General features: G+C 44.3%; 2 protein-coding genes across 3 annotated transcripts in view; both read left to right on the forward strand.

Annotated features, from left to right (window-relative positions):
- The first annotated feature begins 464 nt into the window (after positions 1 to 464).
- Positions 465 to 5,463, forward strand: LOC138209809 (H-2 class I histocompatibility antigen, alpha chain-like). Its single transcript, XM_069168625.1, is given in 8 exon segments — positions 465 to 778; positions 1,472 to 1,717; positions 1,932 to 2,219; positions 2,959 to 3,246; positions 3,518 to 3,637; positions 3,767 to 3,802; positions 4,155 to 4,172; positions 5,411 to 5,463. Coding segments are annotated over 8 exon segments (1,104 nt in total). The 5' UTR covers positions 465 to 723.
- Positions 5,464 to 7,222: 1,759 nt separating this feature from the next.
- Positions 7,223 to 17,741, forward strand: part of LOC138209869 (ATPase family AAA domain-containing protein 2-like) — a 16,452-nt gene continuing 5,933 nt past the window's right edge. For both annotated transcript variants that reach the window (XM_069168667.1, XM_069168668.1), the window contains exons 1-19: positions 7,223 to 7,585; positions 8,378 to 8,454; positions 8,963 to 8,991; positions 9,277 to 9,370; positions 9,674 to 9,740; positions 12,530 to 12,599; positions 12,687 to 12,806; positions 12,960 to 13,026; positions 13,384 to 13,458; positions 13,575 to 13,674; positions 13,788 to 13,903; positions 14,324 to 14,498; positions 15,109 to 15,197; positions 15,330 to 15,489; positions 15,853 to 15,943; positions 16,030 to 16,347; positions 16,422 to 16,527; positions 16,916 to 17,102; positions 17,539 to 17,724. In XM_069168667.1, coding sequence (XP_069024768.1) covers positions 7,460 to 7,585; positions 8,378 to 8,454; positions 8,963 to 8,991; positions 9,277 to 9,370; positions 9,674 to 9,740; positions 12,530 to 12,599; positions 12,687 to 12,806; positions 12,960 to 13,026; positions 13,384 to 13,458; positions 13,575 to 13,674; positions 13,788 to 13,903; positions 14,324 to 14,498; positions 15,109 to 15,197; positions 15,330 to 15,489; positions 15,853 to 15,943; positions 16,030 to 16,347; positions 16,422 to 16,527; positions 16,916 to 17,102; positions 17,539 to 17,724 — 2,253 coding nt within the window. In that variant the 5' untranslated portion in view covers positions 7,223 to 7,459. The remainder of the gene's footprint in view (positions 7,586 to 8,377; positions 8,455 to 8,962; positions 8,992 to 9,276; positions 9,371 to 9,673; positions 9,741 to 12,529; positions 12,600 to 12,686; positions 12,807 to 12,959; positions 13,027 to 13,383; positions 13,459 to 13,574; positions 13,675 to 13,787; positions 13,904 to 14,323; positions 14,499 to 15,108; positions 15,198 to 15,329; positions 15,490 to 15,852; positions 15,944 to 16,029; positions 16,348 to 16,421; positions 16,528 to 16,915; positions 17,103 to 17,538; positions 17,725 to 17,741) is intronic.

The raw sequence follows: 17,741 nt of genomic DNA on the forward strand, positions 1-17,741 counted from the left end.
TTTTGTTTACAAAGAGAGCAAAATAAAATCAATTGTTATGAATGACACCACATGGTCATGTAATAAGTCTGAATAAGTATTCAATATATGAATTGGTCATTTTACAGGAAATTTACTTGATCTCATTTGGATCTTTGTTTATTTTTTTTGCAAAACTTTTTCCTTCAATTTCTTGATTTTAGCTTCTTAAATGTGACTACTGTGCTGCATTTGATTATTTAAATTTATTGTGAATACTTTTGTAAAACTGAATTTTTTTTCAACTTTTGAGCGGGACTTTTTACTTGTAAAATTAAATTTCTGCTCAGTTTTAAGATTACTTTGACTAAAGAAATGGTCAAGATACTTCTAACAAAGCATTTGTCGTTTGGGAACCTTTTTTGAAGTAGTCTGCCTAGCAACTGAAATCTAGTCTTCTGATTGGCGGCTGCGCCGGCGTAAACTTCAGACCTGTCTTAAAGACACTTCTTTGACAAAGAAATATTTGTAAAGCAGTTTGTGTCTTAAATCTATTTTTTATCTCTAATTTGGCGAGTAATGTAAATCAAAATAAGCAACACGTCGGTCAGAAAGTGGTCGTGACGTGAAGGCAACACAATCCGCCATGAACGCACCACGAACAGGAAGTAACAGGAGGAACCTGATCGACGCTTGACGGAGGGTCCATCTTTTCGGGATAAAACCGAGTCAAGAACCGGAGAACAAGTCCGAGTTTCCTTGAAAATGTTTATCCTGCTGGTGTCGGTCTTTCTGGGGACCGGACAGTCGGTAAACGGCGGTAAGTTGACCGGTTTCTCTGAGTCGGGGGGGGGGGCTACCGTGAAGATACCGTGAAGATACCGTGAAGTTACCGTGAAGTTACCGTGAAGATACCGTGAAGTTACCGTGAAGATACCGTGAAGATACCGTGAAGTTACCGTGAAGATACCGTGAAGTTACCGTGAAGTTACCGTGAAGATACCGTGAAGTTACCGTGAAGTTACCGTGAAGATACCGTGAAGATACCGTGAAGTTACCGTGAAGTTACACGGGGAAAAAATGAACCAGTAACCTGTAATAATGAACCAGAATCATTCATACATTTTATTGAGAAAAGTAACAAAACTGTCCAACTGTATGAAGAAATTCCTGAATCATATATATATCTTTTTCTCATGATATTTTTCCTTCAAGAGAATTTATATATTAAAATCCATCCATGTTTATTTTTATTTTATTCATCGACCTATTTTGTTCTTGTACTGTCCCAGTACTTCCTCGTGTTAGCAGCCCTCCCAACACGGCCGCTACTTTGCGTTTTAAACGTTATCCGCTAAAAACATTTGGACATGTGGTGTTGTTTGTTACTCTTCTGTATTTGGAAAGCAAATACAGAAGATTTTCTAGTGTTAGTTATTAATGTCCGATAAAACAGGACGTTACCGCGCAGACTTGGTCGAACCCTGTAAATATCCCATCTGTGTGATTTCAGAGACACATTCCCTCGTTTACCTTCACATGGCGATCTTCAAACCCGCCGGAGCGCCGGGCGTCCGAGAGTTCACTCCCGGGATCCTGATGAACAGCCGGACCATCGAAGTTCCTGAACTGACTTTGGGGAAAAAGCAACTCGTCTCCTGGAGCTGGAAGGAAGAGAGGGAGCACCTGCAGGAGGAGCAGAAGGAGTTCAGGCTCACAATCAACTTCATGATGGAGTAAATGAAAGTCAATAGCTCAGGTAAGATCTGTGAAAGATGACGGATTTATAATCCACAATAAGAGCATCAATTTATGGATAAATGCTGCATCGCAAAATCCAGTTCTTGACAGTCCGTAACGTAAATATTGTAAATCTTTACCGTATTTAATATTATGATTTTAAACCCCTCGTCCAGATGTGTTTTTCATCCGTTCCCCTTGTTTGTGTGTTGATTATGTCTCCGTCCTCTCAGATGTCCATTTGCGGTATTTGTACGGCTGCGAAGGCGACGTTCAGCCCGACAACACGCTCCGGTTCCGCCGCGGCGTGGACGCGTACAACGTGGACGGGAGGCCGATCCTGTCCATCAACGACACCGGCTACGTGTGGGTCGCGGACACGCCGGAGGCCGAACCCATAGCGAAGCACTGGAACGACGACAAGCGTCTGATGCGGGTCACCAGGACAAAGCTGGAGTGGAACTGCATGCGCCACCTGAAAAACTTAAAGGAATACCAGACCCTGCAGTTTGAAGCGGCCCGTACGTACGACATGAAATAAAACCTGCGTCTATATTCAGTGTTATCAGAGATTCTCCAAGTAGTTTTGGTAATACGCAGTTTTTTGTGCTAATTGTAATAACTACACACAACAAACCTATATAAGATCATTATACGATGTGAATTTTTTACCCTCCACAAATTATAACGCAAATTTATTTATTATTAGATATTAGGCCTCAAAAAGACCTGTTTTTGGGGGCGTGTCTGTTTGATTGACAGGCCTGTGGTGCAGTCAGGTTACAGCTATCGGTGGGCGGGACGTAGTATCGTCAGGTTTCCAATCAGATCGGTCAGATCCTCCAGCTGGCTCCTCCCCCAGCTCATCCAAATATGGTCACTTCCTGCTCCAAACCGCTCCGAACTAGCAAAGATGGTGACGGACAGAATCTGAACTGGAGGATTCATAATGATTCATAAAAAATTTCCCCTCGGGGATTAATAAAGTAACTACCTAACCTAACCTAATGTTCACAAACCAATGATGACATCACTGATGGTTGATGACATCACTGCTGGTTGATGATTGGTCTGAACTTTTGTTGTGTGTTTGTGTCACATTCCTGCTGTAAAAAAAAAAAAAAAAAAAGTCTTCCTGTTGGATTTTGTTGTCATAGCGACTGATGAGTCATTCAGTTTATTTAGAGGATATCAGTCACTGTGTGTCCGGTTTCACAGCCGCCCGCAAACATGACTTTCTACTTCCTGTCTTCGTTCCAGCGCCCCCCGACGTGTACGTGTTCTCGACGGAGGCCAAAGTGAAGAACAACCTGGTTTTGTCGTGCCTGGCCACCGGTTTCTATCCCAAAGACATCGTCCTGAAGATCACGAGGAACCATCGCGTCCTGACCAGAGAGGACGGACTGATGTCCACCGGCGTCCGTCCCAACGAGGACGACACCTTCCAGAGAAGAGACAGCGTGGAGATTTTAAAGTCCGACCTGTCCACGTACAGCTGTGAAATCATTTACAACAAACAGTCCAACAAAAACGTGACCAAAGTTTGGGGTCAGAAACTTCTTCTTGTTTTTCCTCATTTGTCATTTTTGTTTTGCGGTTGGTCCATCCCGTTCTCGTGAGCACGATATCTCGGGAACGCCGGGAGGGAACTTCTGTTAATATTTGGTCGAAACATTCACTTGGACTCGAGGTTGAAGATTTTTTGTGTCATATAATGACATCTTTACGCTGACGCTACGTTTCATTAAAACGCACCGCGGCATGTAACATCCAGCTGAAAGTGAAGACATGAAACTAACGTGGATGTTCTCTGTTTCAGACCACGCTCCACCTTTGGGTGGAGATGCAGGGATCATCGGTGGTGCTGTTGTGACAGTAGTCCTCATCCTCGTCGGGCTCGGTGTGCTGCTGATCGTGTTGTATAAAAAAGGCTATCTGGGTAGGTGCAGTAGATGTTTAAGGTCCAGGGATGCTCCACACCTCACGAAACTTTGCACACGTGTCAGGCGTGGTAAAGTCCGCGGCTGCGTCCACCCTCGACCCGCATTTATTTTGCTTATATTTACAGGACCTGCTGCCGGAAATGAAGCCAACACTATCAGAGGTAACTACTTCATGTCTGTCAGTCTGGTGGAGGTTGTTCAGAGGTCAGTGTACCATCAAGTCCTAAAACCAACGACTCCTCAACCCAGTCCGGGAACATGTAACAGACTGGTACCGGTCGGCAGCAGGTGCTTCCATCGCTGCACTCTCCGTTTTAACCGCCCGAATGTACGAAGATTTGTTTGGAGCCTTTGCCCCAAAAATTACAGGAGCGATCGAGTTAATGGACTTTTTTTTTTTTGCTTTTAAGTCTTAAAGTTCAAATTAAAAGAAAAGTTCTCTGTTTCTGTTCATGTAGAAAATAAACTCAATTTCCTGTGTGTGTGTGTGTGTGTGTGTGTGTGTGTGTGTAGGCCAAATACCCAACACCGGTAAGTGTTCTCCTCTATAAAGATGTTCCATTGACCTCCATCCTGTGGAGAATATTCGTTCGTAAAGATAAAAAAAAAAAATTCACCTGGTGGAACATCTGTCAACTAATTAGGTTACCTTGGCAACAGATCAGTAACATGATTGGGTATAAAAAGATCAAACCACAAAGAATTAGTGGATTTCATCGTCTACGGTTCATAATATCATTAAAAGATTCAGAGAATCTGGAGAAATCTCTGAACACAAGGAACAAGGGTGGAAACTATTATTGGATGGTGGTGATCTTCGGGCCCTCAGGCAGCACTGCATTAAAAACACACTATTCTGGAGTGGAAATCACTGCATGGGCTCAGGAACACTTGTGAAAACCATCGTCTGTGAACACAGTTCATCGCTGCGTCCACAAATGATGTTAAAACTCTCCAAAGAAGAAACCAGATAGAAACATGATCCAGAAACACTGCAGAGGAGAGGGACCATCCAGCTTGTTATCAGCTCAGTTCTAAAGCCAGCATCTATGATGGTACAGGGATGCATTAGTGCACATGGCATGGGTAGCTTGAACATCTGGAAGGAAGCATTCATGCTGAATGATATATTCAGGTTTTGGAGCAACATATGCTGCCATCCAGACAACGTCTCTTTCAGGGAAGGTCTTGTTTATTTCAGCAGAACAACGTCCAACCACATTCTGCACGTATTCCAACAGCATGGTTCTCTAGTAGAAGAGTCCGCTGATAAACTGGCCTCCTGCAGTCCAGACCTGTCAATCATTGAAAACATCTGGAGCATCATGAAACATTTCACTTTAAAAACTCCAGAAATCTGCTCTCCTCAGTTCCCAAACGTTTACAGAGTGTTGTTAAAACAAGAGGTGATGTAACACAGCAGTGAACATGATCCTCCCCCAACTTTCTCTGAGACGTGTTGCTGCCATCAAATTCAAAATGAGCACATATTTTTCATGAAAACAAAAAATGTCTCCGTTTCAACAATCGATGTTTTCTTTGGTCTATTTTCAGTAAAATATGATTTTGTGATTTGCAAGTCGTTGCATTCTGTTTTTATTTACATTTGAACCAACTTCCTTGGAAACAGGGTTGTATATGTATTAACATTAAGAGTTATTTGTAGCCTGGTGATCATCTTATCGGTTCCGGTTTCTGTTGAGTTTGAAGCCCTCCATGTTTTTAGTGTTATTGAATATATTGAATAACGCTGCTTTTCATCCCGGCAGCCTACTACCAAACCTTAAACCCTGAGACAGCCAATCTGAGGGAAGAGGACTAAATCTGAAGTAGAGTTCACAAAGATCCAGATTTAACCCGCAACACACACTCACCACCAGGGTTCATGGATCAACTAACTGCTGTAACAACTGTTGATGGATTATCACAGACTGGTGTCTGTCATATTTTAGTCAGAATTTTTTTTTAATTTTTTTTTTTTTTTAAGCATTTCATGTTTTCCAATGGCAGCAAATAACAGCAAATAGTCACACCTGCTGTCCTCACGGGTCAAATCTGACCCGGCTGGTTTGAAGGCTTGTAAGGCATATTGGAAATTTCATCACAAAATTATTATTTTTTTTAAAACCTCATCAGTCAACTTCATTCCAATTTATTGGCACTGGTTTTACACCTTTTTTTTATTATTATTTTTTATTCATGGTCATTGGACCTCATTTCTTCTGAAATTATAATTCATTTTTGAGTCAAAAAGAAGCCCAAATTGTTTATTATTTTTAGGATAAATAAGATCAAAGGAAAATTTGTTGATGGAATATCACTGTCTGATGCCGGTCATAGTTTTGTAAAAGAAATTGTTTTGAAACCAATTAAATTTTTTTTATTTGAAACGGTCTGGTTTGATATTTTATAAAACATAATACATAAATTATCGTCCAATTCTGTGGCACATTTTGTTAGTCAACGTCATTCCAACTCAACACAACAAATTTTCACACGTGTGTGTGTGTGTGTGTGTGTGTGTGTGTGTGTGTGTGTGTGCGTGTGTGTGTGTGTGTGTGTTTTTTGGGGGGGGGTTGTAGTCTAGCTAGAACAGATTGTCACGTGGAGGTTTGAGCGTGGGGAAGGGGCGGTCACACCACCGGGTCATTTGTGACCCGCGAGTACCACAGATTTTCTTTTCAACCAGCCATAGTTCACTGTAAGCTGTCATCATTGATTTTTGTTTGTTTGTTGTTGTTGTTGTTATCTTCAGTCAATTGGGGAAATAAAACGACAAATAAATAACACATTTATGATCAAAATGGTTTTGAAAACAGGTCATGAAAGACCCGAGTACAACAGGAAGGTTAAAGTTTAAATCAAGAAATCTGTCTTCAAATGTTTACAGTTTATCATGTAAAGTAACATAAAGAAAGAAAAAGTTTTGTACTTAAATTCAAGGTTGGGGTTAAATTGTACTTTACTGAAATACTTTATTTACATGCAGATATGTTTTTACAAATACATTTTAATGTATTTTTAAGTCGGCTAAAACCTAAAATAATATGCTTTATGAATTAAACCACATGGTAATGTGTACATCTAATAAGTAGTCTATATATCGATCGGTTAGTTGACAGGAAATGATGATTCTCTATTCCAGTTTTCTGATTTTAGCTTCTGAAATGTGACAATGTGCTGCATTGGCTTTGATTATTTTAATGTGTGGATAATAATTCTTGATATTTGGAGTTTCTACAAAAACAAGCATTTGACCATTTACTTTTATTCCACATTCGCTGTGAAATGAAAAACAAGACAGACTGCAATTACCAGGCGGAATTATTTGAATTAATGAGAGGAGGAATATTATTTACCAAATCTAGTTTTCTGGTTGTAAAACAATAAATAAATGAATAAATAGTCACACCTTTATATAAATACCCTCTTAAACTATGTATAATAAAGATAAATACCATATAAATATATGTACAATATTAAGTTTATCTGATTCATTTATATATTTGAAAAAAATAATTACCGTGCGTGGATTACGACATGACGTCACCAGGTTGCGGCAGAACTCGACGTTTTTGAATCGACACGGCAGTCTGACGGGACCTCCGCCGCTTATCGAGCCTGTAGTCTGGGTGTGTTTGAGTCTCAGCTCCGCCTCGACACACGGAGCAGCCGCCGCAACAAAACCAACAAGAACACTTCGGAGGTGTTTTTCTCTCCGTGTCGTTGCCGTTTGTTTCCGCCGTTTCACTTTTGTTCTAACTCGCCCGTCGCGCTAAGCACCGGCTCTCGAGTTAGCTTGTGCGTGCGTCGTAACCATGGTGACGCTCCGCGGCAGATGCGGAGGTGCGGCGGACCGGCGGCAGCGCCGCCCGGCCAAAGGACCCGAGACCCCGCCGCGGCCTGCGGCGGAGACCCGGAGAAGGACGCCCGGCCTGTCCAATGTGAGTGAGCCCAGAGCGGCGGCTTCTCTAACGAGGCTCCGCCGCGTCATTTGAGTTTAAAAACTCGTGTCAGTTGGTCAGAATTTAAATGATTAAAACAGTTGAAGTCACAAAAATTTAATTTAGTTAATCATATATATATATATATATTTATCACTGTGGAGAAAAACATTTTTCAGACATTAAGAAGCACATTTTAGTTTTTTTATGCTGCTGTAACATAAATATTTCCCTCTGAGGGATTAATAAAGTATATATCTATCTTCATAATAATAAATATAATATTTTATATCCAATAACTAAACATTATTACATAATGTAATCAGCTCTGAAGTGTATTTTTGAAGTATTTATATTTATTTGAGAATGACTGAATATAGTTACTGTGGATTTAGATTTTACACACAAAACATGAGCAGTTTATAAAAAATGTGATGCATCATGATTGATTAAAAACTAGATAAAGACACACCAGCAGCTAAAATGCTGCGTAAACATGAATCCATCTTATTTATTTATTTTGAATAAATAACATGACTGTGTGTATTTTACAAAAAATAAAATTAGATGAGATTTGTAGTACTCATGAATTGTGGTCACGTTTGTTTGCTGGCTTTGACTCGTTATTTTTTTTTAAATGCTAAAAAAAAATGCAAATAAAATACACAAAAAATGATTTTACACTTTGGTCAACATCTTTTCAGTGTGTTTTTGTAAATGAATTGAATTGACGCGGCCCGTCATATTTAAGTGATCAGTTAGAAGTATTGATACGGTGAACTGTCCTTTCAGGGGTTCAACGCCGAGGATGGTGAGCAGAGTCACACCGAGGAGGAAGCGGTGAAGCCGGCGAAGAGGACCGTCACCAGGTCGGACCAAAGCGATCAATACCTGCTGTTCTGATCACCACGTTCAAAAATCATTATATCTTGTTTATAAAAAAAAAAAAAAAAAAAAAAAAAAAAGAGTGTTTTCTGAGATGTGAGGGAGTAAAAAGTACCGACACCGAGTACTGCATTCGTAACATAAATTGATCACTTTACATTATTTCTGAAACACAGTTGAGCGGTTTCCCAACTGAAGGGTCAGGGCCCATCCGAAAGGTCACGGGATCAATGTGAAGTGGCCGTGAGACCAAAAGAAATAAAAATAAAATCAAGTTTGGGCTTTAAAATTGTTTATATGTTTGTTTAGTTGACACTTTATGTGCTGAGTCTGAAGACAAAATGTTTGGGTTTAATCTTGCGCAATACTTCCCCTTACATGTGGATATTTAGTGTTTTTAATGAAGAGAAATATCGACGATATAAAATAATCTGCCTTTTTTTTTTTAGTTTTTCTCATCCAGACATTTGTTTGTTTGTTTTGTGTCAACAGGAAGTCTCGGAGGCTTCGTAACCCTTCAGGTAAGATTAACAGGAAGTCCTGGGATTGGTTAGTCATGAAATGTGAGGTGTTTCGTATCGTGTCCACTTGCATCGTATGTTCTTATATCGTATCGTATGTTATCGTAGCGTATCGTCTTGTTTCGTACGTCAGCGTATTATATCATATCGTATCTTATTGCTTATCATATTATATCGTAACATGTTGGGTGGCGTCAAAGCTTGTATGACAACAGTCGTGTGTGTGTGTGTGTGTGTGTGTGTGTGTGTGTGTGTGTGTGTGTGTGTGTGTGTGTGTTTTCCCAGGTGGCCGGAGGAGCGGGTTGAGGAGGAGCACCCGGCCGACCAAACCGACCAGCAGGTACCTGGCCTCCAAGAAGTTTGTCGGCTTCGGCACCGAGTGAGTCGACTCAGAGATGAGAAGCACTTCCTGTTAGACTTCAACCGTAGACGGTTCTGTAGAATCCAGTCTGAAGTGCTGACGGTGCAGATGACTCCGGTTTTATTTACTGAGGCCCTTCTTTCAACCTCCAAGCACCAAATCCCCCACAATGCATCTTGTTTTGTTTTTTTCTCCTCAGACTTAAAGTTTCACTTCTGTCTTTGAGATTTAATGCTGAAAAATTCAACGGCAATAAATGTGCTGATACGGTCGATTTAACGGGATGGATGAGTATTTGATTCTGGACCGTTGTCTCCGCAGCACCGCCGGGCCGGTTCTGAAGAGGATGGACAACATGAAGAGGACGAGGCGGCTGAGCAAGGACGGCGTGAGTAATGTAGTTACTTTGTTGCTGTTACGCTGTTGCTGTTACTTTGTTGCTGTTACTTTGTTGCTGTTACTTTGTTGTTGTTACTTTGTTGCTGTTACTTTGTTGCTGTTACTTTGTTGCTGTTACTTTGTTGTTGTTACTTTGTTGCTGTTACTTTGTTGACGTTACTTTGTTGCTGTTACTTTGTTGCTGTTACTTTGTTGCTGTTACTTTGTTGCTGTTACTTTGTTGTTGTTACTTTGTTGCTGTTACTTTGTTTGACGTTACTTTGTTGCTGTTACTTTGTTGACGTTACTTTGTTGCTGTTACTTTGTTGCTGTTACTTTGTTGCTGTTACTTTGTTGACGTTACTTTGTTGCTGTTACTTTGTTGCTGTTACTTTGTTGCTGTTACTTTGTTGTTGTTACTTTGTTGCTGTTACTTTGTTGACGTTACTTTGTTGCTGTTACTTTGTTGCTGTTGCTTTGTTGCTGTTACTTTGTTGCTGTTACTTTGTTGCTGTTACTTTGTTGTTGTTACTTTGTTGCTGTTACTTTGTTTGACGTTACTTTGTTGCTGTTACTTTGTTGACGTTACTTTGTTGCTGTTACTTTGTTGCTGTTACTTTGTTGACGTTACTTTGTTGCTGTTACTTTGTTGCTGTTACTTTGTTGACGTTACTTTGTTGCTGTTACTTTGTTGACGTTACTTTGTTGCTGTTACTTTGTTGTTGTTACTTTGTTGCTGTTACTTTGTTGCTGTTACTTTGTTGCTGTTGCTTTGTTTGACGTTACTTTGTTGCTGTTACTTTGTTGACGTTACTTTGTTGCTGTTACTTTGTTGCTGTTACTTTGTTGTTGTTACTTTGTTGCTGTTACTTTGTTGACGTTACTTTGTTGCTGTTACTTTGTTGCTGTTACTTTGTTGTTGTTACTTTGTTGCTGTTACTTTGTTGACGTTACTTTGTTGCTGTTACTTTGTTGACGTTACTTTGTTGCTGTTACTTTGTTTGACGTTACTTTGTTGCTGTTACTTTGTTGACGTTACTTTGTTGCTGTTACTTTGTTGCTGTTACTTTGTTGACGTTACTTTGTTGCTGTTACTTTGTTGACGTTACTTTGTTGCTGTTACTTTGTTGTTGTTACTTTGTTGCTGTTACTTTGTTGACGTTACTTTGTTGCTGTTACTTTGTTGACGTTACTTTGTTGCTGTTACTTTGTTTGACGTTACTTTGTTGCTGTTACTTTGTTGACGTTACTTTGTTGCTGTTACTTTGTTGCTGTTACTTTGTTGACGTTACTTTGTTGCTGTTACTTTGTTGACGTTACTTTGTTGCTGTTACTTTGTTGACGTTACTTTGTTGCTGTTACTTTGTTGCTGTTACTTTGTTGTTGTTACTTTGTTGCTGTTACTTTGTTGACGTTACTTTGTTGCTGTTACTTTGTTGCTGTTACTTTGTTGTTGTTACTTTGTTGCTGTTACTTTGTTTGACGTTACTTTGTTGCTGTTACTTTGTTGACGTTACTTTGTTGCTGTTACTTTGTTGCTGTTACTTTGTTGTTGTTACTTTGTTGCTGTTACTTTGTTGACGTTACTTTGTTGCTGTTACTTTGTTGACGTTACTTTGTTGCTGTTACTTTGTTGACGTTACTTTGTTGTTGTTACTTTGTTGCTGTTACTTGTTGCTGTTACTTTGTTTGACGTTACTTTGTTGCTGTTACTTTGTTGACGTTGCTTTGTTGCTGTTACTTTGTTTGACGTTACTTTGTTGCTGTTACTTTGTTGACGTTACTTTGTTGCTGTTACTTTGTTGCTGTTGCTTTGTTGCTGTTACTTTGTTGCTGTTACTTTGTTGCTGTTACTTTGTTTGACGTTACTTTGTTGCTGTTACTTTGTTGACGTTACTTTGTTGCTGTTACTTTGTTGCTGTTACTTTGTTGACGTTACTTTGTTGCTGTTACTTTGTTGCTGTTAGTTTCCTGGCTGTTTTAAACGTTATCTGCTAAAAACACATGTAGAAATCACATGTACCAATAATAACGAGTCTACTTCGTCCCTGTGACGATCTACTGGGTGATGACGATTGTTTTTGTTATCACTTTTCTGTATTCAGACATCAGATAGAACAGATTTCCTGGAAGCGGCCATGTTGCCTCTTTGTTGTCGTCGTGTGAACGCTCTCTCAATCGCAGGATGTGAACTTTCCCACTGAAGGCACCTTTAACAGATGTCATCCCAAATATTATGTTGGGTTTTGTTTGTGTTATTGCGTCTCACTGTCCAGTAAAAAGTTCTGTACGACCTCTAAACACTTTTCACGTCATCCGACCAGAGACGGAGGAAGCGACGGGTGTTTTTTAAACGTCGTCTCCGTGTCTCAGGTCAAATCAGGCTTCTAACAGCGATGAATGCCAACTGCCTCTGAACGCTGTGTTTACCCTCTCAGCTGCTCCTCGCCGGGCGCCGCCTCCGTTATCAGGCCTGTATGAGGGTGGTGCACCCAGCTGGGCGGGGGGGGTGGGGGCTCTCTATCAGTCGGCACCATATTGGCAGGCGGCCGACAGACCGAGCAGCGTGTTTGTGTCACCGACGTGTTTTCAGATCTGATTATTTCATCGCTCCCGACTTCAGCTGCTGAGACGATCAGAGTCCTGGATCAAAAGCTCCGTCATCAAACGTCTCTCATTGATGGAAAAAACAACTAAAAACATGGAAATAAGGAGCCTCATCTGGCTTTAGAAATCTGTAAATAAAGTACCGTCTCTGGTTTTGGTTGCGAGTTTGGTTCCCTGTCTCTGTGATTGCAGAAGATCTTCTCTAAAGCTCAGAAGAGCAGAACACCGCAGAGGGAGCTCAGCGACATCGAGGAAGAAGAAGGTCTGTACGGACATCGAGGAGAGGAGGAGGAGGAGGAGGAAGAGGAAGACGTGCTGCTCTAAAACCTTCTTCTTCGGGTGTTTCCAGGTGCAGCCACTGATGCGGACGTCCGGCAGGAAGCGGCCGAAGACGGCGACTGCAGCGCCGACCCGGTCTGTGACGCCAAAGTGAGCCGAGCCTCGTCGCTCTACCAGGGACCCAGCAGCGGTGAGTCTGGCTCCGCCCCCTCCCACCCGCCCCCCCGAACAGAGCCCCGCCCCCCACAACAACTATGACACATCCTCCGTGAATAATATAATAAGTTAGTAATAATAAACATCTTCCAGCTCTGATGATTTTCTGTTCTCCGGTGTCGATCAGACCTCCTGAGAGGAACCTTCCGGATCGGCGCCTCGGGACCGAACACGACCCGCAGAGGAGGCTTCAGGTCAGACTGTGAACACGACTTCCACCTCTTTATATTCACCGGATATAAAAGTGTTTGTAGCTTCAGGTCTGTAAAATGGTTCTGATCCAGAAGTGTCTTCAGCTGCAATACCAGCGAGTGCCACTAGAGGTCGTCTCCAAAAAGCCTCCGGCTCCATAGACTCCCATTCAACTTCTCTCATCAAATCCAAAGTGAATAAAATGTGTCCATCAGTTATCTCGGTGTTGTTAGCTAAAGTCACTCCTTCTTATTAGTTTTCTGGAGGTCCATCTGAAAATAATCCCTCATTCATTAGAAAAGAAGATTCAGAAAGGAAACACACACACACTGTTGATTTGTTTGCGTTTCCTCCTCCAGGCCCACGAAGACCGTGTGGTCCAATCAGTCGGACGAGGACGACTCGGATGAGGAAGAGGGGAAGGTTCCCGGCAGGTCGGTAGGAAGACGATGAAGCTCCTCGCCGAGAGACACGAAGTCTTTCCTCTTTTCACGATGTTCAAACTCCAAAGACGTTTTGAGCCGATCTGTCATTTTTTCTCCTTCGTCAGCTGTCGGTCGCTCGGCCTCAACGTCCCTGCGATCCGCAAAGACAAGATGGCCGCCGGAGCCGGTCTGGCCGACATCGACCCGATGGTCGTCGACCGGTCGGTGAGTGTCCGTCGTTCCTCCCGCCGACCTCCGTGTCTCACACCACGACGATCTTCACCGACCAGCCTCCTCTTCCTCTCCCTCCTCCTCCTCCTCCTCCTCCTCCTCCTCAGGTGGGCTTTGACAGCATCGGCGGCCTGTCGGGTCACATCTCGGCTCTGAAGGAGATGGTGGTCTTCCCGCTGCTTTACCCCGAAGTCTTCGACAACTTCAAGATCCAGCCACCCAGGTGAGACGCACACGACCGGGAGGATTCATTCCCGAGACGAGTCAGTAATACTGACTTTGATTGACAGGCCTGTGGTGCAGTCAAGTTTTCAGTATAGGTGGGCGGGGCATAGTGTCCTTGGCTCCTCTCCCAGCTCGAACTAGCAAAGATGGTGACGGACAGAATCTGAACTGGAGGCTTCAGATGACCGATCTGATTGGAAACCTGACGATACTACGTCCCGCCCACCGATAGCTGTAACCTGACTGCACCACATGCCTGTCAATCAAACAGACACGCCCCCAAAAACAGGTCTTCTTGAATCTTCTTTTCTAATGAATGAGGGATATTGAAACCAAAAGTGTAAAAAAAACTCGGATGAAGTGTACAATTTATAAATACATTTCCAACTGTGGTTGATAACCGATCTCGCTCCGTCAGAGGTTGTCTCTTCTACGGCCCTCCCGGGACGGGGAAGACGCTGGTCGCCCGGGCGCTGGCCAACGAGTGTAGCCACGGCAACAGGAAGGTGGCCTTCTTCATGAGGAAGGGAGCCGACTGCCTCAGCAAGTGGGTCGGCGAGTCGGAGCGGCAGCTGCGACTGCTGTTCGAGCAGGTAAACGTTCCCCTTTTAGACAAGCCGCCCCCTGCTGGTGGAGTCTGTCATTAATCAAATGATCCCAGGTGGAAAATTTAAAGAGATTTTTATCTTATTTCAAAAGTCTCCCCTCAAAAAATAGGGTTTAAATGTACCTGTTTCCTCTGAATGTACACATTTTATGAAGCTGTTTTTCCACCTGGTATTGATATCAGTGCAGATTATAGATAATCAATAACTAATGAATTTATCATTACAACTGTTGCAGGTTAATTTTTCTTTCCACAAAACGGACACATTTTTGAATGAGTTTTAATTTAAATGAATCTTTTCACCCACTTTAACGCTGCTTTTATCACCTCGTCCCTGTCGTTCCTGGTGGAGTGGGCGGGGCCTGACCTTTTGACAGACGCAGGCTCAGTCACTTCCCTGGGTCCCTTTCAAAATAAAGGCGAAAATTATGGTGTGTTTTCTGTGTGTGTGTGTGTGTGTGTGTGTGTGTGTGCGTGTGTGTGTGCGTGCGTGTGTGTGTGTGTGTGCGTGCGTGCGTGCGTGCGTGCGTGTGTGTGTGTGTGTGTGTGTGCGTGCGTGCGTGCGTGCGTGCGTGCGTGTGTGTGTGTCCTCTCAGGCGTACCAGATGCGTCCGTCCATCATCTTCTTCGATGAGATTGACGGTCTGGCTCCGGTCCGGTCCAGCAGGCAGGATCAGATCCACAGGTCTCTCATCACACACACACACACACACACACGCACACACACACACACACACACGCACACCCACACACACACACACACATCTCGCCCCACCACGGTTCATCTCACCGCGACCTTTGACCTTGTCCCTGCCAGCTCCATCGTGTCGACGCTGCTGGCCCTGATGGACGGGCTGGCCAGTCGGGGGGAGGTGGTGGTGATCGGGGCGACCAACCGGCTGGACTCCATCGACCCGGCGCTGCGGCGGCCCGGACGCTTCGACCGGGAGTTCCTGTTCGGACTCCCCGACAGAGAGGTGACGCAGAACGCTCGCTAACCTTTGTTCCTCTTCTTGAAGCGTCGCTGTCGCTTCGGAGGTTTTTGTTTGTTCCAGTGTGTGTGTGTTTAAGTTGTGTGTGTGTCTGTGTGTGTGTGTGTGTGTCTCTGTGTGTCTGTGTGTGTCTGTGTGTGTGTGTGTGTGTGTCTCTGTGTGTCTGTGTGTGTCTGTGTGTGTGTGTGTGTGTCTGTGTGTGTGTGTCTGTGTCTGTGTGTGTGTGTGTCTCTGTGTGTCTGTGTGTGTGTGTGTCTCTGTGTGTGTGTATGTCTGTGTGTGTGTGTCTGTGTGTGTGTGTGTGTGTGTGTGTGTCTCTGTGTGTGTGTGTGTGTGTGTGTGTGTCAGTCCCGTAGAGAGATCCTGCTGATTCACACCCGTCAGTGGAAACCCGCTCCGTCCGAAGACTTTGTGGACGAGCTGGCGGAGAAGTGTGTCGGTGAGATGAACCTCCTCCATCTCTCCGAGGTGGCTCCTTGTGGTTGTCTGACCTTCCTTAAGCTCCGCCCCCTCGCCCCGCCTCAGGTTACTGCGGCGCCGACATCCGTGCGGTGTGCACCGAGGCGGCGCTGTGCGCTCTGCGGCGCCGCTACCCACAGATCTACGGCACCTCCCAGAAGCTGCTGCTGGACATCTCCTCCATCGCCGTCGGCAGCCGCGACTTCGTGGCGGCGATGGCTAAGATGTCGCCGGCCGCGCAGCGCTCCGCCGCCTCGCCCGCCAAGCCGCTGTCCCCCGTGGTGCAGCCGCTGCTGGGCGCCGCCCTCGGCCACATCCTGGGGGCGCTGCACCGGCTGTTTCCACACGCCGAGCAGGGGATTAAGAGGAGGAGGGAGGAGGACGGTGAGTGGAAGGTCGAGGGGGAATGGGGGATAAACATCAGAGTCACTAGACGTATTTTGTTTTCTGCCCGTCAGATCTGACCTCTGGTCTCCTTGACGACGGTCAAGACGAAGGCTCCGCCTCCTCCAGCATCTTGGCACCCTTCAACTCCAAGAGCAAAAACTTCCTGCACTTTGCCAGGTGAGTGAACGTGTCATCGACAATCCAAAACCAGGTCTTCTTGAATCTTCTTTTCTAATGAATGAGGGATTATTTTCAGATGGACCTCCAGAAAACTAATAAGAAGGAGTGACTTTAGCTAACAACACCGAGATAACTGATGGACACATTTTATTCACTTTGGATTTGATGAGAGAAGTTGAATGGGAGTCTATGGAGCCGGAGGCTTTTTGGAGCCGACCTCTAGTGGCACTCGCTGGTATTGCAGCTGAAGACACTTCTGGATCAGAACCATTTTACAGACCTGAAGCTACGAACTCTTTTAGAAACAGTCTATAAATTATATAGACGTAAGGATTTTAATCAACCATGTTTCTCCCCATTGACTGACTCCTTTTCACTCCTGCAGCAGCGCCGTCAAACAGCCGACGTCCCACCGACCCCGGATGCTCCTGGCGGGTCGACCCGGCGCCGGTCAGACGTCCCATCTGGCCCCCGCGATCCTTCACTCTCTGGAGCGCTTCACCGTCCACAGCCTGGACTCAGCGGTTCTGTTCGGAGCCAGCTGCACCTCCCCGGAGGAGGCCTGTGCTCAGGTGCCCCCCCCCCCCCCCCCCCCCCCCACACACACACACACACATCATAAGACTTTAATGTACCAGAAGACAGGTTCACTTTCTAATAGTTCAATAACTGTGACTGTGTTGTGTGTGTGTATCAGCTGGTTGTGTGTGTATTTGTTGTGTGTGTGTGTGTTGAACTGTTGACTCGAATGTCTGCAGGATGCGATGACGTCATCATCGACTTCCTGTTTTCATCTGAATGAAAAGTTGCATAACAAGTAAAAAAAAAAAAAGGGGGGGAGCTCAGCTGCTCTTTGGCGACACCTGGTGGCAATGACAGAAAACTGCAGCTTAAAATGTCTTTTTATGAGAGAAAATATTGTTGAAAAACTTTAAATTGAAATTAAATTGAGACGCAGCTGGTCGTTGTTCTTCTTCTTCTTCTCCTCTTCCTCCTGCTGTCCACCAGTTGTTCCTGGAGGCCCGGCGGACGTCTCCCAGCATCCTCTACGTCCCCCATGTCCATCAGTGGTGGGACGCGGCCGGCTCGGCGCTGAGGGCCTCCTTCCTCAGCCTGCTGGGCAGCATCCCCTCCTTCTCCCCCATCCTCCTCCTCGCCACCTGCGACGTCCCCCACCAGGCGCTGGACCCTGAGGTGAGGCGCCCTGAAAT

This window comes from Embiotoca jacksoni, unplaced genomic scaffold (genome assembly GCF_022577435.1).
Source record: "Embiotoca jacksoni isolate LCO1_2020_lvr unplaced genomic scaffold, fEmbJac1.0.p SCAF_41, whole genome shotgun sequence".
NCBI classification, from domain to species: Eukaryota; Metazoa; Chordata; class Actinopteri; family Embiotocidae; genus Embiotoca; species Embiotoca jacksoni.